This window comes from Poecilia formosa, unplaced genomic scaffold (genome assembly GCF_000485575.1).
Source record: "Poecilia formosa unplaced genomic scaffold, Poecilia_formosa-5.1.2 Scaffold16, whole genome shotgun sequence".
In the NCBI taxonomy this organism is placed as follows: domain Eukaryota; kingdom Metazoa; phylum Chordata; class Actinopteri; order Cyprinodontiformes; family Poeciliidae; genus Poecilia; species Poecilia formosa.
This window is the reverse complement of record NW_006799955.1, coordinates 3,566,480-3,587,398: the sequence shown is the minus strand read 5'-3', so window position 1 is coordinate 3,587,398 and position 20,919 is coordinate 3,566,480. Positions and strand designations below refer to the sequence as shown.

The window sequence follows — 20,919 nt, the reverse complement described above, 5'->3', positions numbered from 1 at the left end:
CTTTCAGCCACCTGTGATAATTACATTGATCTTTGCCAATATTTAATTGCAAGTTATTTTATAATGGTAACATCCACTTATAAGGTTGAACTGAAGGGGAGATTGTTTAATGGTTAAAACAGTACAAAAAAAACTTTAGTAATTTGTAATTGTTTTTGTGTGTTCCAGTATTGTCTGGAAAACTATAAATAGGATATTTGACCCCCAACCTCCTCCTCCTTCTTCCTCCCTCCCCGCCCCATCGTCCAGGTTCTGCGTTACGGCCCTGCGTTTGGTGTCAGAGCGCAGCTCACAGCGCTCCTCCTGCGGCTCCACGACTCAGATGTCCCGCTGCATAGATTTGTGACACTTATCTTAATATTACTAAATATAATGGCGTTTAGTTGCACAACTTTACGAACTCGTTCATTCGTGTCTGTTTTCACATTATTGCGCTGTTCGTATTAGTCTCGATGTTTGCAGTTTTCTGGAGCGCAAAGCGAAACTCGACGTCATTCACAGGTAATATATTGACATTAACAAAGACAGCGGGACGTCAGTAACGCGTCAGTAAGGCGTTACTGACGTCGGGCCACTTTTTTCAGTAACGAGTAATTAACGAGTTCAAATCCAGTACTCAGACTACAGTTACTTAGTCTGACTACCGGTAGTCAGACTAAGTAACTTAGTAACGCGTTACTGGGGCTGTGTAACCTTTGCTCTCGACCAAGTCAGTGGTGTTTGGAGGTAAAGGGAACGCGGTTATCAAAACAGAGTTATGTAATCTTGTTTGGTCTCTTTCACAAGTCCATGCTGGTGAACCATTTACTCCTTCTCTTATATTTGCTATGGACCTTGACTCTACAGATAAAGCGGCAAACTTCACCGGCAAGTTTTGCTCGGTTAATTTGTACAGTTGAAGGTGAGAAGCGGCTACTTCTGGAGAGCTGTAACCATGGTATGTTTACATTATTCTTATTTTCATATTTGTTGGTGCTCGTGTTGGAAATGATCAACTGTGATGATCATCAAAAACTCGTTCAGAGGTAAATGTAGGATTTTTTTTTACTTTTAAAGAAAAACATTTTTTACTGAAATTTGCTACCCTCTGGTGGAAGATGAAAGCAGTTGCATCGAGGTTTCTTGGTTTTGGCTTTCCAATAGAATGATGATGTGGTGCACAAAACAAGAATATTTTTTACGTTATTCCCTTTGTTTCTTTATACACTTGGACCAGGCTGATTGTTTTCTACATGCTGATAAAGCACAGAGGTGCAAGTATTACAGTTTGTAGATCGAGTATAATTTGTGACGCCTCCAATCAGTTTATTCTGAATAGTTGTATCTTTTACAGTTTGACTTTTCATGCATAGAAGTTGAAAAAAATTCAATGAAAGCACAGTTAGCTTCTTCAGTTTGTTTTGGCTTTGTCATAATAAAGCAAATAGGGATTTTCTATGTATTGTATAAAAAGGAATATAGAAACTAATTCTGTGTTTTTAAATGTCAAAATATGACTGCTTTGCTATGATGTAATAAAAATCTATAAAATTCCACTTTTTTGTCACCAGAAGTCTACTAATGATTAAATACATGCTTATGATGTCTTATATAGACCCAGTTGTCCAGTATTTTTGATAAACTCCTTTTAGTGTGTTGTACAATTAATTGGTGAAATGACTTAACATGGCTTTAACAAGCTAAACTTATCAATTTTAGAAATGTACCTTAAAACTTGTTGCAGCCCAAGAAGTGAGCTGCTATTACTATGTGGAATCCCTGTTGTGTGTTCAATGTCCCACGCCTCCCACCCTCTCTTTTATGGTTTTGGACTAAGTTAAAACTGGGGACAGCAGGATGCAATATGAACAACCTCACAGCTCATTGTCAGTAAAAAACACGAAACAGTAAGAAAACAATGAGGAAAAAAAGATCATACAAAAAGTTGGATATAATATTATATAATTGTATTTAATGTGTGTGTGTGTGTGTGTGTGTGTGTGTGTGTGTGACTGAAGGTAAAACAGCACCATGTGTCTGGAAAGCGCATAATAAATGAAAATATTAATGAAAATATTGCATATTTAGTTGATTCTTGAGCTACAAAAATATTGCATTAATTTATTAATGCAATTATAATTTGGTAAGTATTTTTGACATGATTTTGACCAACATGACAAAATTGTCACGCTGTAAGATAAAACTGAATTGATTCAATGACTGAGTCATTTAAAGTCTTATCCTCTTAGGTGCAAGTTGATGAAGCAGTGAGCGGTTTTGTTGAGGTAGGTTTATTTTTATTTGATCTTCGCACCACATCTTCGTCTCTTCGCTCCCTCTCTGACATATGTATATAAACTGGCATCTTAATATTTTTTTTGTCTCAGGTTCTTCTGTCAAATTTGGTTTTAACCTGTGTGTTACTTCTGGCCTGCTACGCTGCTGTCCGCTGCTACATCAGAGATTCCTACAGGATTGGTGGTTTCAGTCAGAAGCATGTGTTCATCACTGGCTGTGACAGTGGCTTTGGGAACCTCCTGGCCAGACAGCTGGACCAGAAAGGCTTCAGGGTCATAGCTGGATGTCTAACAGAGAAAGGTGCTGCAGATTTGGCAGCAGCGACAAGCCCCAGACTGAAGACCCTCTTGCTGAATGTTACAGACAGCGCGAGCATCCGGAGTGTCGTGGAGTTTGTGAGGAGAGAGGTGGGGGAGCGAGGTGAGCGGGGATGGACCACTGCAGGGGTACCAGTTGTAGTGAAAGTGACAGAGAACTTTGTGTACGTACTTTGATCACCAGAAACGGAGTAAATGCCATTCTAAGTGTGGAAAAAGGTGGTAGCAGCATCATGCTGTGGGAATGCTTTTCCTCAGTATGAGCATGGAAGTAGGTGATGGTAAAATACACAAAAAGCTAAATACAGCATAATACTGGAAGAAAAGCAGCTAAAGGCTGAAACAGACTTAAGATTGGAAAGAGGGTTCTGCTTCCAACAGAACAACCAATCAAAGCATATTCATGTAACCTAGATCAAATTTTATTTGACATTTTTTGACAAGACTTGAACATTTTCACAGATGCTTTTTTTTTTTTTTTTGCTTCAAACTAGTTATTTGACATGTACGGTGCTCATTAAGTTTGTAATACCTACACAACTTTGGACAGACAACTTCAGATAGAATGATATAAATGGCAAACTGCAAGAAATCAAAGAACATTTTAAGGTCGTCTTTTGCAGGAGAGCTTTGTTTTGTGGGTTTTTAGTGCCATTAGCTGATTGTCCTCTGTTTTCCCCCGCAGGCCTCTGGGGGCTGGTAAATAATGCTGGCAGGTCGGTTCCCATTGGACCGACAGAATGGATGCAGCTGGAGGACTTTGCAAAGGTGTTGGATGTAAATCTGATCGGGGTTATTGATGTAACCCTACAGTTTCTGCCTCTCCTGAAGAAAGCCAAGGGCAGAGTGGTGAACGTGGCCAGCATTTTGGGGAGGCTGTCGCTCACCGGTGGAGGATACTGTCTGTCCAAATGGGGTGTGGAAGCTTTTTCTGACAGCCTCAGGTAGAGAAATGAAAACATTCTCTGCATTTGAGGTGTTTAAATTAGAGGTGAGAGATGTGGCTCGCTAACCTGGATAGTATTGCCAGATTTATCCACAGATTAAAAGATGCAGTTATTTTTTTAAAAACAGCTCCACTAAGGTTAGAAGAGAGCAAATGTCTGCTGTAAACAAAATACTTGAAGAAAAGGAAATGCCTGATGTGGGTCACAAACTGTCTCTAAGGGCGGAAAAAGTCAAAACTGACCTGGACATGTAGAAAAGGAGTCTTGTTTAATGTGTTTCAACTAAGAGGCGATGACCGTTTCTCATGCTTCTAGGGATATGAAATCTACAGTAGTTAGATCAACAGATAATACTGGCATTGACATCTCCCGCAGTGACATCCCCTCGATGTTTCTGGCTGATATTTTGGGTATTTTAATTTTTTTAATAAAAAAAATTATTGTGAGTATAAGTATTTTAGTCAACTAATTATATGCTCATGCCATTGAGCATGTCATTGGTCTTGTTGTGGTTTGAGATGAATTTGAGACAATCGTCCACATGGGACTAAAGATGTTGTCTTTATCTTCTCAGGAGGGACATGCAGCACTTCGGTATAAAAGTGAGCATCATTGAGCCAGGTTTCTTCAAGACCGGTGTGACCAGTGTAGATCTCATCAATGCTGACTTGAAAAGGCTGTGGGCGCGCCTTCCTCAAGACGTTAAGGACTCATACGGTGCCACATATTTAGATGACTGTGAGTAGAAAAGCGGCTCGTTTAAATTCTCAAATAAGTAAATAACTTTTAATTCACCAAATCTTGATTTTTTTTTTTACAGATATAAGAATGCAGGGCTTCTCTATGAACATCTTGTGCTCTCCGGATATCTCCAAGGTTACCTGGTGCATGGAGCATGCTCTCACTGCTCAGCATCCGCGCACACGTTATGGAGCTGGCTGGGATGCCAAGTTTTTCTGGATCCCTCTGTCCTATCTGCCTTCGTTTGTCTCAGACTTCGTTGTAAATGTGCTCCTCCCCTCACCTAAAGATAAAGCAAGCAGTTGAATAAAAGATGGTTATACACACTGTAGCAAAACATGCCCTCAATGTTTATTGGCATTCCCTGGAAGGACGAAAATATCCTGGAAATGAATTATTTAAAATAAAATAAAAATCTCTGAGCAATGCACTGCAATTTTGTGGATTTTGGAGGATTTTCCCACCTTATTTATAGTCTTGGTTTTAAACTTTTTTGATTATTTATATAGCTGAGCTATTTTCTCACACCCACTTGACTTGTACAAGCTGCACCTGAATGATATGTCCCTCTTCTTTCCAATTTTAAGCAATGACAAAGAAATGACTGTCCATGTCATTTCATGCTTCCCATCGAAGAAATCCTTGATATAGTAGTATCTCAAAAACCTGGGCTCAGCATCTAATTAAAATTGTTTAGACGAATACTGCCCTCTCCTGGACAGTTGTGGGAACAACAACATTGAAAAATTACTAGAGTTTAATAAACTCAAACGCAAGTCTTGACTGCATAACTTGGGATTTTGTACAGTCTTTTCACCTGGTTTAGTGCAATAAAACCGGAAAGTTACTTCTGACATTCTCATGACCTGAGACAATGAACTGGTGTCAGATCTGCGGATATTAACAATACTGAGACAATTTCTTTCAAATTCTAAATAAATTTTCCTCTGGACAGATGTTTATTTTTCAGTTGAATTGTGTAAATGTCATGTTACGATTAGTTATTATCAATATGGAGCTATTACCTTAAACGTAATGCAACTATTTAAAGAAGAAAACTCGGAGTGCATTCCTGTAGTTTTGGTTGCTGTGAAGCAACATTTTCGCCATCTGCAGGTCATATCGTCAAAAATTGTCACTGTACTGTTCTGATAACATAAACCATTCTGCCTGCTTCCAAAATAAAAGTAAAAAAATAAAAATAAAAATCTGAGCTTGGTTAAGTATGTATAGCTTTAATTTCCAAAAACCTTCTTGTCTCAAAAACCAAAAGCATACACACACACACACACACACACACACACACAAACCCCAGAAACTTCCAAGCAGAATCATATTTTTTCCATTCCATAACACTTAGTTGCATATCTTCCCTCATTCAGGACCATAACAACACCTGAACGCAGGAGTCAGGATGACGAATGGTTTTGATCTGAAAGTTTTTACTTTGTTTCTCTTTCACACACACAATCCTTACAGCTTTCACTTCCACATTCCCTCAAAATGCAGCAATTATGAACAGACATCGCCGTGTCCCATCCAGCTGAATAACTCCAGGGTTTAAAAAAAAATACTCAGTTTCCATAGAATGAAGATCAGCAAGTAGAAGAATGACTTTATTTAAGACAGCATTTGTGATGATGGCAGCTACCACTGGTAGTAAAATAATTGTATGCTTTCATCCATTTCTTCAACAACAATGTTGTGCTGGGCCAGCTGGGAGCAGAGCTTTTACAGTTAAAGGGTGGTCTGTTTCTTATGAGCAGACAGGGGGACCCATCCTACTCCTTAAAAAGTCCCTGACGTTGCTACAAACCAATTTGGCACTGACAATGCAGCTCAGAACTTTCAAGCTCAAAACAAAACTGACAACGCTGGGAGAAGTTTTACCGCCTAAGAAAGAGTCTACATCACGTGTTCCCGCTGCAAAAATGACAAAATGTAAAACCAGAGTCTGGAAAGTGATTCAGACCGTTAGAAAAGCTGTATAAAATGACATCCGTTAAAAAGAGGTTTTAGAGTTGGAGAATAAAAACGCAGTCTCTGATGCAGTCTAAACCAGCGGACGTGTCACCATTTAAAGCATTAAAAAATAAAGAGCACAAAGTGTGCATGTACACATGTATAAATGTCCCAGATGTGTAGAGAAGGAAAGCAAAGTGTCGCTGAGGGACGGGGCAGGACGAGACGGGCAGATGCCACCCATATGCGATACGGGGGGAAAAAAAACAAAAAAAATCAACTCCGACTGAATCAGTGAGGGTGGGGATCTTTGCTGTTCAGGAGGCGGGCCTGGCTGGAGGAGACCGTAGCACTGCGAATGACCTCCATCCACCTGCCAGCGAATTAGGACTTATTAGAGAAACGAATCAAACACTAAAGATGAATTTTAAAAAAAAAGAGTACAGAGTTACCTCTCAAAAGTGTATTCACTTTCCGATCTGAAGTAGTACACATGAGACTTAAAATGTAGCTTGAAGACGTAGTCCTTGTGAATGTTTTCATTTTCAGCGGGAACAGTGACCGAGTATCCCAGCAGAGGGAGGCTGGCCAAAGGATAATCATCCTGTGGGAAGATTCCATAGAAAGAATTTCAAAATGTACTTTTTTTAGGTTGGTTAAAAGCAAACAAACAGCAGCTTTGTTTTGGAAATATAAATACAAAGTTTGCAATAAACCCATTGCAAATACTTCTACAGTGGCCAGATTATATAGAGGCTGCAAAACCTAGAGACTGTAAGGTGGATAAAAAAGGGAATACACTTTGGAAACGCCAATACCTTTTTCAGACCTGGGAATTGAATTCAATTCCATGTTCTCCGTAGTTTTCTGGTCTGCAAAGTGACCCTGACTAAACTCAGGTCAAATGTTGTTCCCCAACACTTTTTTTTGTGTGTGTCCGGGAAGCATGAATAAAAATCGTGCACGGGAACATGTGTTCGCAGCTAACATGGCACCTCTATCTGATATTCTGCACCGAGATGTGATGCTGGAGGAGGGGGAAACGGCAGGAGAGAGAGAGAAGTGGAAGGGTTCACTGTGCAAACAGCATTGACCTGTGTTTGTTAGTCACCTGGTGAGATTTGTAGAAAAACAGACTGAAGTTGGTGAAGACCACCCACAGCTTCTGCCACCCGTTGCTGTTCTTGAACTTTCGCAGCAGGTTTCCCGACAGCTGATTCTGGTCAAAACAGGACAGGAACATGTTTAATTAGGAAGTGACACGACGACACCGGTCAACAAAAAAATATGAAGAAAAAGTCACATTTAAGCTAATTCGAAACATGTGTACAAGAAATAAACCTGTTGTTGGTTAAATAGTGCTGTTTCCTCATATTCTATGTAATCCTTTCTCAATCTTTTCTGCCAAAACCAAATAAAAATCAAAACTGTCCTAACACATAAGGTAGCTTCTTATTTCTTTCTCTTTTCCATAGCAGATTTTTACAGTGCATTTGGTCTTAATTTAAATAATTGAACTATTTTAATAATACGGCTGTAACAAAACAACATGTAGAACAAAGGGTAAGCTCTGGTTACTTTCAAGATACACTGTAAACTACCTAGATAAAAATGTCATGGTTCTGTAAATCACCCCTTTTAGATTTGATCTTATTTGCTACATAAATAACCTACTTGTTTAGTCAAACTCCTACTTTTCTTGAAAGGAATAAAGACATTTTACATTTTTTGTTTTGGAAAATAATTGAGGCACAGAAATAGAAGTCTTTTTGGGAAATGTTTCATATTTAAAAGAGCCTAACAACTGCATGTCTTGTTAGAAATAAACTGGATCTCTACTATATTTTATTAGACGTGACATGGCTGGTAGAAAACAAGAACTGAAGTTGGAAAAAGAAAAGACATTTTCTACATAAGTCTATTGAGTGCTTATTTTCTTTAGACTGGGGCAGGATATGAGATATTTTAGCTAACTTCAATATTTTTTAATCCGTTCAATTCATTAGTCAAACAAGCTATTCGTTTTTCATATTACAGACAGCTGTTTTCCTTAATAAATAAAATAATCATTAGAAATGCATCTGAAATTATTTGAATCTTTTAAGTGTAAGATAAAAACCTTATCTAATGTATTCATCTGAATACAGGTGAACACTCCCCATATTCGTCCTGACATGTAATATTTTCCACTCTTAAATCTGTTATTCCCCTATGTCACACTTCAACGCCTGATCTGTCTTTTTAGGGTTGGAGAAAAAAAACAAAAAAAAAACAGATTGACTCAACTCTGTGATGATTCTGAAAGAAAAGCAAACGTGTAAAACTTGGAAAAACATTCTGTCGGCACCTCAAGCACACAAACAGGTGCCTTTCCTGTCTGCCTGGCTCTTTTACCTCTAGACTCCTGCAGGATTCGCTAAAGGAGAGGCTCTGAACTCGGTACCAGCAGATAACAGACAGAGGCACAGGTCCCTGGCCATTCGGGGCCTGTTTGTCCCTGACTGGACTAGGCTCCTCTATCACGGAGGAATGCACAGATGTGAGAGAGAGAAACAGACAGAGAGGGCGGGAGGGACAGAAACACAGAAACTGAGTAGGTTACACATAAGCATGCAGTGGCAGGGGTTAACACCAAGGCAGACAGTGTGTCCAGGCAAAGCTGTGAAGAGGACATTGTTACGACGACAGAGGGAGAGCAGAACTGGTGCAGGACGCTACCTCACAAATCAAGATCCTTTCTGTTAATGTAGGACAAGAACATTCAACAAACCAACATAATGCTTTCAGTTAGAGACACTCAGAGATATTATGTTCAAGAAGCAGCAAGAAAGCAAGTAGAGCAGCAGCTCCGAGTTTAGATCCGGACATCACACTGAGCGCTCTTTGCCACATGAGGGAAAAGTTCAAACGGCAACCTTGCTGACTGTACATGAAGATCGACATTAAAGTCATTTAAAAATACCTAAGCAACTCTTAGCGTGTTAAGACTAAATGCAAATTTTTCACCAGAGAGAATATTTCAGATAACTGGGTTGTAAATATATATATATTTTTTTTTTTAAATGTGGAAAATTTGCCGTCTGCAGTTGTTTTGGTGAGTACACAAAGAGAAAATGTTTAAAATCCATAAAGTGAAAACAATTGTTTTCCTTAAAATATTTCAAAATTGGTTCTTATATGGGAGTATGTATGCCTCTGACTTTTGTCACTTCTGTGATGCACCAACACAAAGAGCATAATGGTGAAGGGAAGGAAAAGGAAAAATCGTTTTTTTGTTGTTGTTGTTGTTGTTTTTTAAATAAATATCTGGAAAGTGTGGGGTGTATTTAAATTCAAAAACCCACCACTCTGATACTCCCAAATAGTATTTCTATTTTTTTTTAAATCCAAAAATAGAAATACTGTGACACACCTGAAAAGGTACTAAGGCATGTCTGTCCACTTGAAGTTTTTTGGCCTCCATCCAAAAGGTTTTGTGTGGTGGAAAACTAATCCAGCAGATCACCTTGAGCACACCACCTCGGTGGTGGCAGAAGAATGCTGTGGGGGTGGTTTTCTTATTCTGGGAGAGGGAATCTAAACACAGGGAAATAACGGAAGAAAACCTGCTAGAGCCTGCAAAAAATTCAAACTGGTGTAGACGTTCCACTTTCAGCAGCAGGAACAACACAAAACGTGCAACCAGAGCTGCAATGGAGAAGTTCAGACCGAGAACCCAAATCCATTTGGGAATCTTTGGCGAGACTTGAAAGGCACTTTTACAGAAGCTCTTTATCCAATCTGACTGATAAAAGTATGTCAGTCAAATTGGATAGAGAGTTTCTGTAAAAGTAAATTGAAAGTAAATTGAAAAAAACAAACAAAAACAAAAAAAACACCAGTATCTTGAAATTGAAAACATAGATCCATTTCCTTTCCATCTCAAAACTATGCTGCACTTTGTGTCGGTATATTAATTAAAATCACAAAACAAGACAGTTGGGTTTTTGATTGTAACCAAATGTGAAAATGTTTGTTCAGTAAGGTACAGTGTGTCATATTTTAATTAAAAAATATAAATCATAAAATATATATATATATAAAAAAAGGGTAATTTGTTTGTGTGTTTTTAAAGTTGCTGACGTTCTACGTTGAACTTCCCACCATTTTTCTTTTCTACAAAATAATTTTTTGTTTTCAAAAAATTACTGAAGTGAAATTTCCTGTTGGTTCTTGATAGCTAATTGTTTAATCCAAGGAAACAGGTTAATTCCAGAGGAGCACAGAAGGACACTGTTCCAAGTGAGAGACCAGAATCAATCCAGATATACAGCACAGACTGGGAAACAGAGGAAGAAAACAGCAGGACAGCAGGAAGAGGAGGAGGAGGAGGAAAAGGAGGAAGGGCATGTCTGAGCTTTGGCCGATACCTCCACAGCTACGCTAAAGTCCACCATGGACACACTGGTGCTCCTGTGCCAGCACACGTGCACCATGGTATTGCCACGGTGAGCTGCGGGCTTCTCCAGCGACGTATTTAAAGCTGACGTGTCGTCCTCGGACTCTGCCTCCGCCGAGGAGTCCTCCGGGCATTCTGGGAAAGTCGGGAGGTGGTTAGAGCTGGACAAGGAGCGGGAGGGTTGGTGAGGGGAGAGAGGAGCTTAAACACAGACAGCGTCAGATCATCCTGAAATCAACGTGGACCCAGGGTCTCAGCTGTTCTGCTCACCTACCGTTTCTTTCTCACAGCAAAACGTTCACAAATGTCAATGTCCGAGCACAAATATCGTAATAGTTCAATACGTTTTCTTTGTTCATCCTCCAACTTACTGTTATCAGTCAGCGTGCAGGTCAGCACGTCCGACGTGGGACCGTTGCTGGTCTTTGCCGTCTCTATCGCCATCTTGATGTCCTGCATCCACTTCTCCATCTCTGTCAGTGAACTAGGTAACAAATGGAGGGAAAGCAGGAACATGTCACTCTGCCTCGAGGCTACAAACAGTTCTGCTAACAGCAGCAGCACAGGAACGACGTGTGTTCTTCATTCAGCCTTTCTGGGAAATATTCACTTCAAACTCTGCCCCACTGTGACACCAGCACAGGATGGAAACTGGATAGATCCAATCAATTCATTGAAGTAAAAATGGTTTTAAATAAACTGATATGTACCTTTCACCAGCCAGCAGATTAGACAAGATGGCTGCTGAAGGAGGTGTTGAGAAGCTCAAACTAATGTAAGACGGCAAATAAATGAGCTGTTAAAATAGATAACGTGAAAGAGAAGTGGGCACACGTGAATGCAGCTGGGTTTACATTTGGATTTATCTTCTGATGAAAACGACTAAATGGACGCTGAAATGAAATTTTTGATCTGCGTGAAATATGTGTAATCACAGCACAGATTTATAACAGAAATATAAATCTGGCTTCAGAGAGGCTGAAGAAACACACAAAACAAATAAAGTGAAAATTATGTTACAGTTTATTTTAAGAGCACATTTCAGCAACAAGGCAGTTCAAAGTGCTTCGCATAATGAAAACATAGCACAATAATCAGTTATGAAACAATTTGTAAACCCTTAGCACATGCAGGATTTACGAAGGAGGCAAACACAGACATCCTTCTCCCTGGTAGCACCTCACTGCTCGTTCCTTCGGGATCGTAATTTGTTACGAATCCAGACAGGATAAATAATCCCTCCAGGAAGTTCTGGGGATGTTCAGGACTACATTCCCAGTGGAACGTGTCCAAGAGAAGGCATCCTGATTACATGCCAGTGCTTCCTTATCTGCACTCCTTTTGGTACAAAGTGGCTGTGGCTGTTCTCCAAACTCCAGTCCATAGAGCTTCTTACCCTTGATGGGTGAGCTAAGCACCTCTATGGAGGAAGCTCAATTTTAGCTGCTTGTATCCAGGATCTTTGTTTTTATTTATTTATTTTCTCATGACCATAGGTGAAAGATCTGCTGTTTTGAATCAGCTCAACCCATTTTCCACATTCCCCCGATGCTATTGTTTTACTATTCCTATCACTTGCGCAACTAGTTTAATACATTTAAAGAACAGGGCAGCTACTTTCTTATTTACCTTGCTGCTACCACCACCGACTGTCCCTGTCCAACCAGGGTGAAGGCGTGAGGCACACCCCACTCCTCCTCGCTCTCTCTGATCTGGAGGAGCACAAAGAAAGCAGAACAAGACATTAAAGAGCTCCAAAAATCTGGGACAGCAGGCAACAAAAATAGACAGAGTGGGAGAGGAGCAAGGAGAGAGGATGAAAAGGAAATGTACGTTCTGGTTGTCCTGACAGTGTGTGTATTTTCAGAGGGAAACGGGCGCAGCTCCTCTTGTAGTAATGACAAACTGGTGACAGCCAGTCAGCACTTACTGTCATGCCACGGAGAGGCAGCTGCCCGTGCACTTTGAACTGATTGGTCGGTGTCATCCCTCGACTCGTGTACAAAATGACGTCATTAAACTGCCGCCAAGGAAACAAGAGAGGGGGACAGAGAGAGAAATAAAAACCATTAGAGTATTATATAACTAATCTGCGCATGTTTTTAAGGCGTTGAACTGGACATGTGTTGCGTGTTTGTGGCGCCGAAGCTGCCAAACCCCACCTGGATAACGCAAAGCAGGAACAGATGAAAGCGTCGTTTCATTCTGCTGAGATCACTCAGCTAAATAATTGGATTAGTGTTAGGAGCTGAAGAAAGATGAACGTTACCAGAAAAAACATTCGCTGCTGAAGGCCTTTTCCGGACAGTTTGCTAAGGCAGCCTAACCTGATGAACTCCTGAAAAAGACAAAAATAATAATAATAATAATAATAATAATAATAATAATAATAATAATAATAATGAAATACTAGGTGTGTGCATGTCTTAAAAGCTGGGCAAATAATTTTCCTGTTATAATTCAGACTCACTCGACCAGAAACCACAAGATTGTCAACACCGAGCAAATCCTTCTGTAGCTCCAGCAGCGTCTGGAGGTTCTCCATCTTGATTAGACTCCCCTGGAGCTGGTCCACCACCTCAGAAACATCTGCCAGAGCAGCTGGAGAACAACGACGCATATCACGTGGCTGCTAGATTAAACCAGGAAAAAAAAAAAATGCTGAATGAGTCTCTGAAAGCTCTGGTCACCTCTGCAGTCCCTGAAGTCCTCATGAGTTGCTGGGTAGTGTTTGCACAGGCGCTCCAGGATCTGCTTGTAGTGGATGAGGCGGTGGAGAGGTCGCAGGACGAAGACATTCAGGGGGATGTAGCACACTTTTTGCAGCTCGAAGTCTCTGCATAAATTTTCCACCCTACGGGACGCTTTGCACGCCTTCTCCAGCTCGAGGAGGATGTCAGAGTGCTTGTGCATGTTTGTTGTCAGAGGCTGCAAGGCATGAAGTGTGATACATGAGGATGATAACACTGCTGGTTTCCAAAAGCAACGACGTTAACCTGAGGTCAGGAGTCACCTTCAAAGCTTGAAGGTTTTTCAGCATCACATCTCCAATGCGCTGGCAGTCTCCTTTAATGTGTGCATTGGAACGTCCTTCCCTACGCAACAGTGCATAAAATAGTTTTGCAGTTTCACGAAAACACAAGAACGTCAGGCAAGATTTAAAGCTAAAGAACAAATATTTCATTGATTTATTTATTTATTTTTTTCTATCTTTTGTAACTAACTTTTCCTTTGATGTACAGATTGAGCACTTTGACATTTTTTGGCATGTCGCAACCACAAATTTCAAAACAGGGGGGGGAAAAAAAAGATGTATGGTTTTCAAATTTAACAAATAAAAGTTTGACAAGTGTGACATGTATTTTTATCCAACTCCCCTGAGTCTATTTAAATGTTTGTTGCAGGTCCTGCTGGAAGGTAGACCTCAACCGCAGCCTGAAGTCTTTTGCCTCTTCAAGGATTCTTTGCCTTCCTATCAACTCTGACTAGCTGCCATGTTACCGACGAACAAAAGCATTCCCAGAGGATGATTCTGCCGTCACCATGTTTCAGTACAGAGATGGCATGTTCATGCTAATATCTAATGTGCCGGATTAGATATTAGCACATGTAGCGTTTTGCATGCAAACTTAAAAGATCGATTTCAATCTCATCTGACCAAAATATCTTCTTCTCTGTGTTTTCTGTTTCTTAAATGATTCACAACAAAGTTGACTCTTTAATCTGACCCTTCTAACCTGCCTTTTGTGTTTCTTGGTAAAACCGTCTGCCATTTACTCTTCACATCAAAAGAATTCAGTACTTTTTCTTGATCTATGACATCAAATACGCAGAAAATGTTTAATTTGTGGCTCTAAATGTGAAATATAAAAAAAGTGCCATTTAACATATATTTTATTAAGTTAACTTCACCTCCAATATACAAGAATACATGTTATTAATATTAATGTGGGCAGGTAGCAGAACATTAATCAACTGTACCACAAAAAAATTTTAGATTTTAACTCGATTTATTCAAATATGATTCCCAGTACAGCTACAAAAGGGAAAACCAAGAAAATTTGGTGTTCCACCAGCAGGTGTCTCCCTTGAGCATGAAATCACCCACACAGGATTGTGGGCTATTAGTGATCTAAATACTGTACTCAGTAAGGTTATTCATTATTTTTACTAAATATAATTGTGTTTAAAAGACATCCTGCTTCATCTATACCAGACAAATTCCCTATGACATTCACAACAGTTTCACCTTTATATTTGAATAGGCAAAGCCAAGAGCAAAAGACATTATGTAGGCCAAGGAGATTTGCATTCACGTCTGACTGTAGTTCTTATCAGTGGAGTAAAGTGCGCTATCACTTTAAGCTTCCATGTGAAGTTCTAGCATCTGACCATCACCAGTAAACGCCTGCAAACTGTAACAGCTTGACTGTGTTTATGCTTCACAGTCTCCATGTGGGGTTTTGTGTGTGTGTGTGTGTGTGTGTGTGTGTGTGTGTGTGTGTGTGTGTGTGTGTGTGTGTGTGTGCCCAATAAAGCACTGCATCATTAGAGCACATCAGACAGCACAAACCCACAGGAAAGCACAGGCCAGTATTTTTGGAGCAATGGAGATGGTAGCTGCTTGGGTTGCTACCTTTTCAAAAAAAAAAATAAAAAAATAGAAACAAATTCTGATAAATTGGACCAAATCCAAACTGCATTCTGAAAGCCTTCAAATAAGATCTTGGGTGTAGTTTAAAAGTGAAATGGGGCTCACCAAATAGCCAGCCTCTGCTCCACCTCCCTGAGGAAACCAGTGTGAAACTTGTGAAGCGGCTCAAAGGTGGAGAGGATGGTGTTCTTCAGGGAGTCAGGGGTCTCCTCGTCTTTTCCCACAACACTCTGGAAAGACTGGAAAACACATATTGCAAAGCAGATTAGCACATGGGAACAGATTTTACAGTCTCATTATTTAGATGAACTGTATCTTGAATAACTGAGCCTCAGGTATTTCATCACAGAGGTTGACTCCCCACTATCAGATTCAAGTGGGGACTCTAGTTGGGCCTCTGCAAACTGTTAATACCAACCTTTATGTATTACCATACTAATGTTAATTTTAATACGTTTACTTTACCGTCAGCATTCTAGTGTTATCATGCTCTATTGGCTCAATCAGGGTAGCAAGTCAAACTTTTGCTACGCGTAAAAGCATGCATGTATATCTCCAGCCTTTCCTCACTAATCTGATTAAGTTTCCACACAGCCTCATTCTCTATCACCAATATAATCATTTGTTTATTCTGTTTAATTACTTCAGCTAATAATTTATCTAATATATTTCTGTAGTGCTTTTTTATCCATCCTCCTGATTTTCACTTCTGCAACTTGACTGAATCACAAGTGCTCTACAAATAAAGTTAGATGACAGAAACTTGCTTAGAACGATGACAGAAACTTGCTTCCGGAATCCCCTTTATCTGTGTTCCTGTTGATGAACTTTAAGCTTTGTGACAACTTCTAAATCCTTCACTTGACTGAGGTTGAAAAGAAGGATCAATAATCATTCTTACTCAGTTGTTTCATTAGGACAGGTTGGTGGTAAAAGAAGCATGTTTTGTGTAGCAGAACGGGACTGAGAGCAGCTTCATTCAGAAGCTCTAATGGGAAAGGGAAATGGGCTGTTGGAAAAGTAAGTGTTTCTTTATAAGGGCTGAAGACAAAGCTCCAGCTGTTATTCAGATGACTTCACCCTCAACACCGAAGCAACACCAAACAGCATGTGGGAAGGAGATAACAGCATGCAAACACATGAACATATACAGTTAAATGACAAAAAGAATTCAAGCTAAATAGTAAAGTCTCTAAAATGAGAAAAGCCACCATTTTCCTCATGTGATAAATCAGGCAACAAAAGACCATCCTCAATTACAGATGAAGAAGCAATACACACGTTTAATATCCTGTTTATCTGCCAGGTTTACTTTGAGACGGTATCAAACGAAGCCGGGTGTGCGCGCTTGCATCCAGCCAATAAAATCCGAGAGAATCGAATAAATCAGCGAGGCGCGCACAGAGGGAACACGCCGCTAAATCCAACATCCTCTTTAAACACAAACACAGTTTAGTATTCACCACCTCGTGTGACATGGATAAATGCATTTCGGAGCTCGGGAGTGGGGAATGAATAAAAAATGAAATCGCTTCTGCCAAAGTGTTTGTGTGTCGCTGCCCATCTCTGTGATTTGGCGGTCGTGTTGCAACGAAGCTGCTAAGCCAGAACAATGAGAGTGCTTCTCCCCGAGCAGACGAGCGTATGGGGGAGACCAAGCAGCAGAGAGGCATGCCGACGTGTGGCCATCTTACCACAGTCACCACCTCCAGGTCCTTTAGATATGTCCTCTCTGTGGTCAGCAGCTCTTTGGCGATGAAATAGGCTCGATCAGTGGGAAACCTCTGGACAGCAAGCATAAGAGAAGATACTGAAAAGGTAGCAGCACCTGGTTTTAGTTACATTCATCAGGATATTTAGTACCTTGTGATTTGGGTTATAAGCACAGACTTCCATGTGTTTAATTCTGATTTCATGCAATTGACCAACACAAACCAGAGCCCGATTATGACATGAGAAGAAATAATGCACGGGTCTTACACTTGTTTTAAATAAAAATCTATAAACAAATGTTTTAATTTTAAATTCAGCCTTTTTTACTCTGATGCCTCCAAGTCCAATATGTAACTGTAAAGGTCAGAGTTAAATATGCAAAGAAGTTGTAAACAGAGGTGGGTTGTGAAACATATTTAGTTTTGAACATTTCATGAAGGCAACAGTTGTTCAACCAAAGTGGCAAGAGCGCACCGTGGCCGCAAACCTAGCAAGACATGGGTTTTAACAGCATTCATTAGAGGAGGAGCTGAGAGGCTCACAGTGACTCTGGAGGAGCTGCAGAGGTCCACAACTTAGGTGGAAGACTATTGACATGAAAAACCAAAAGTGGTCACACTGCCAAACACCCTGAAAACACCATCCCAATGGCAAAGCGTCAGGTGGTTGGAATGCTTTTTTCTTTTTCTTTTTTTTCAGGGACACTGATTTAAAGGTTTGAGAGCTTAGTTTACAAACCTTTCTCCGGACCTCATCTTCATCATCAGTGCGAATGCTGCAGGCGTCGTTGAGTAGCGGGCTGGTCAGAGGCGAAGGCTGACGGCCGTCGAGACTGTGGCTGCACAACTCCAGGGACTTCTGACCGTTCACCATCCCGTGGGGATGTCCGGACGGCGGAGGGCTGTGGGGAGCCACACCTGTTGTGAAGCCACAGAAGAAGAAAAAAAAAATCCAGAGGGAGGAAGGAAAATGTCAGTTTGTGTTAATTTAAAAAGACAGGGACATAATTGAGCTGAGGAAAAGATTCTCTATTTAAATCATTTTAGCACAGACGGGTGCAATTTGCCACATTGTAGGAAGATAACCGAATTTGACATTTTAGTGGATTTTTTTTTACCATTTGAGGATAACATTTAAACCAAATCAGATGACGGAGTGCTAATGAAATCCAAGCTATTTAACAATCCACTGATGCTGAATCATAAAATGCAGTGAGGTAGAACTGGCAAGGGGGGTTTTGTTTAGCGAGAGCAAAGAAATAATAATAATAAAAAATTAAAAAAAAATCAGTCATGACTCACTTTGAATTCACGACAGCCGTTTTACGCCACGTCAATAAAGGGACAAGCTGACACAAACAGCAGGCTGATCGAGAAGAACCACTTAACTACTGTCATCTGCTCCGACAACGTTCACTCAGCTTACTTACTATGTTGTGGCTGCAACACGCCCAACTCCCTCTCTGTCTCTCTCTGTGTCATCATCAGCAGGGATAAAACAGAACGCAAACTAGTTTAAGAACTACCACCTCGATAACATGACTCACACAAACAACATCTGCACCGATGCTACAGACGAGTGTGAAATAACAATTTCGCAAAAACTAGAGGATGAAAAGGATCTAATATCTACTACTGACACCAGACTTTACGAAAAACAAACACCAACGGCAATCAAGCACCAGAAAAGAATATGAAAAATCTGTCAAAAATAAATAAATAAATAAATACAAACTGATCTTGACCTGATTTCTGTCGGTTTTGGGTAATATTTTCACAGCCGCAGCTGAAAACATTACAGACAAGCACATGCAAATCAGTTTAAAGACTAATTTCACCATGTGACAGAGAGCCGTAAAAATGCTTTATATATTGTTTATTAGGTTGCTTTTAATAGCCTAGATTTACAGCCACGTCCTCCGATCACACGCTGCACACACAGGAAATGAACAGATAAATTACAGCAGAGTGAAAGATAGAGCAACATGTATATTACAGTACATACAGCAGAGGACATGCAGGTAGGACAGAACAGGATTGTGTGCATCAAGCCACCGACCTGGACTTTGAACACACCCTGAAGGACACCAGTGGTTGGAAACACACACAAACACACACGCACACAAACAAACAGAGTCTTTCCCGTACAGCTGGGACATGCAAAGATGAATGTTACATGGGTTAGTGTTCCTCATAATGTCCCTGGTTCTGCAGTGATCTGGTTGTTTACTCATGCTGCATCAGTTACGGGTATAAAAAGCAGGAAGCTAATCGAATCAAGCCTGCAGCGCTTTGCAAAGGTTTTAATATCCCTTGATATTTCCCAGATTGTGTCAAGTTAAAACCACAAACCTTAACATATGTCAATGGATTTTATGTAACAGACTAACACGTAGTCAACTGATTGTGTGCATAGTTGTGAAGTGGAAGGAAAATGACAGTATTCGATTGAGGGTGTCGGAGTAAGAGCAACTGATTCTTGATTTTCTTTTGCAAAGAAAATGTAAAACCATGTCTCCCTTTTCCTTCCATTTCATTACGCACTACTTTGCATACTTGTGTACCTCATAAAATCACCATCTGTGTCTATGCCAGAGCTAAAAATATCAAGGAGCACCACTAAAAGCAGCCTGCTATGATGGATGAACCCAGAGGCTTTATACTTTGAGGTAATGTTGCCCTTAAAGTGTCTTTCACACAAACACAGACACTGCCAAGCTCTTGTTTCCCTGCTTTAAAATAATCTAATGGTGAGTCAGGTGATCAGGTCACTGCAGAAAAGGGAACCCACAGAATGAAAACCGTGCTTCCCCCTCCACACAGCAGAGAAATGCACAGAAGAGGAAAAAAGAAAAAGCTTCATGCAGACAGTGAACAGTGGACACAAAAAAGGGAAAACAACACATGTGTAACATGGAGATTATTGCAAATTAAAAACCACGAGAAAAAAGACACAAGTGCAAAAAAGTGCAGTGCCATTTTTGCAAACTCTACTTAGACTATTGCAAAAAAAAAAAAGAAAATTATAATAAACATGCAAGACAATGAGAAATTATCTTACAGCACACATTTACATTCACCAAAACCTGATCAAGAAGCTGCTCGTCACATGCACATTACATCTATTTTACTTGTTGCTATGAGGTATGTTTAGCATATTGCTGACATTTCAATACAAGACAGGACTCAAACTATTTAAAGTTTGCTCCAGATTGGTAAGGAACAACTGACTCTGTAAACAAATGCTGAATACAGATCAACTGTAGATATTTTTTGCAGGATGTCATTGAATTCTGTATCCGAGACAGAAAGATGACCTGTTAGATAGCTACAGATAAATGCCAATTCAGTCTTAACTGATGACGTACCAGAGGGAATTTTAAGTTCTAAAAACAGAGTAATACAGTGCCTTGCGAAAGTGTTTAAACCTATTAAATCTGTATATTTTGCAATGACAACACCACCAACTTAATTTTATTTGAATTTTAGATGATGGACCAACAAAAAGCTGCACGTAAATTAGAAGCGGAAGGAAAAGGACATCTGGTTCCCGATATTTTTACAAATAAAAAGAGAATATTTAGGATTTAGTTGACTTGTGAGGTTGCATCAAATTTGAAGACAGACATCTGCCATACTTTTCACATTTATTCTTATTGAACCAATTCATTTATCAATTTGTGACTTTGACAGGCAGTTAGTTAGACTAGATTTTATCTAGGCGTATCAGAGGACGTGGGGGCTGAATACAAATGCATGTGTATCTTTTTTCAGATAGTATCTGTGAAAGAATATTGAGAACTCTGCATTGTTTGGCTTCCACTTCACAGTTTTGTACTACTTTATGTTGGTTCACAGCATTAAATCTCAG

The 20,919-nt window shown here is 40.0% G+C and overlaps 2 protein-coding genes across 8 annotated transcripts in view; one reads left to right on the top strand and one right to left on the bottom strand.

Annotated features, from left to right (window-relative positions):
- Positions 1-173: 173 nt before the first annotated feature.
- rdh1 (retinol dehydrogenase 1) lies at positions 174-5,478 on the top strand. Its single transcript, XM_007546555.2, has 6 exons — positions 174-937; positions 2,229-2,264; positions 2,367-2,697; positions 3,280-3,538; positions 4,116-4,279; positions 4,362-5,478. The coding sequence occupies exons 1-6, from the start codon at positions 935-937 to the stop codon at positions 4,586-4,588; spliced, it is 1,020 nt and encodes a 339-aa protein (XP_007546617.1). The 5' UTR covers positions 174-934; the 3' UTR covers positions 4,589-5,478.
- Positions 5,479-5,871: 393 nt separating this feature from the next.
- Positions 5,872-20,919, bottom strand: part of LOC103134342 (FERM, RhoGEF and pleckstrin domain-containing protein 1) — a 60,105-nt gene continuing 45,057 nt past the window's right edge. For 4 of the 7 annotated variants that reach the window (XM_016668685.1, XM_016668684.1, XM_016668683.1 and 1 more), the window contains 14 exons: positions 17,788-17,966; positions 17,031-17,120; positions 15,442-15,575; positions 13,696-13,777; positions 13,373-13,610; positions 13,153-13,283; positions 12,952-13,020; positions 12,613-12,702; positions 12,312-12,394; positions 11,054-11,166; positions 10,654-10,883; positions 7,356-7,463; positions 6,697-6,848; positions 5,872-6,617 (listed from right to left, as the gene is read on the bottom strand). In XM_016668685.1, coding sequence (XP_016524171.1) covers positions 6,536-6,617; positions 6,697-6,848; positions 7,356-7,463; positions 10,654-10,883; positions 11,054-11,166; positions 12,312-12,394; positions 12,613-12,702; positions 12,952-13,020; positions 13,153-13,283; positions 13,373-13,610; positions 13,696-13,777; positions 15,442-15,575; positions 17,031-17,120; positions 17,788-17,966 — 1,781 coding nt within the window. In that variant the 3' untranslated portion in view covers positions 5,872-6,535. Of the gene's footprint in view, positions 6,618-6,696; positions 6,849-7,355; positions 7,464-8,638; positions 8,761-10,653; positions 10,884-11,053; positions 11,167-12,311; positions 12,395-12,612; positions 12,703-12,951; positions 13,021-13,152; positions 13,284-13,372; positions 13,611-13,695; positions 13,778-15,441; positions 15,576-17,030; positions 17,121-17,787; positions 17,967-20,919 lie in introns of all 7 variants that reach the window. The other 3 variants (XM_007546550.2, XM_007546553.2, XM_007546551.2) reach the window with 2 other exon arrangements.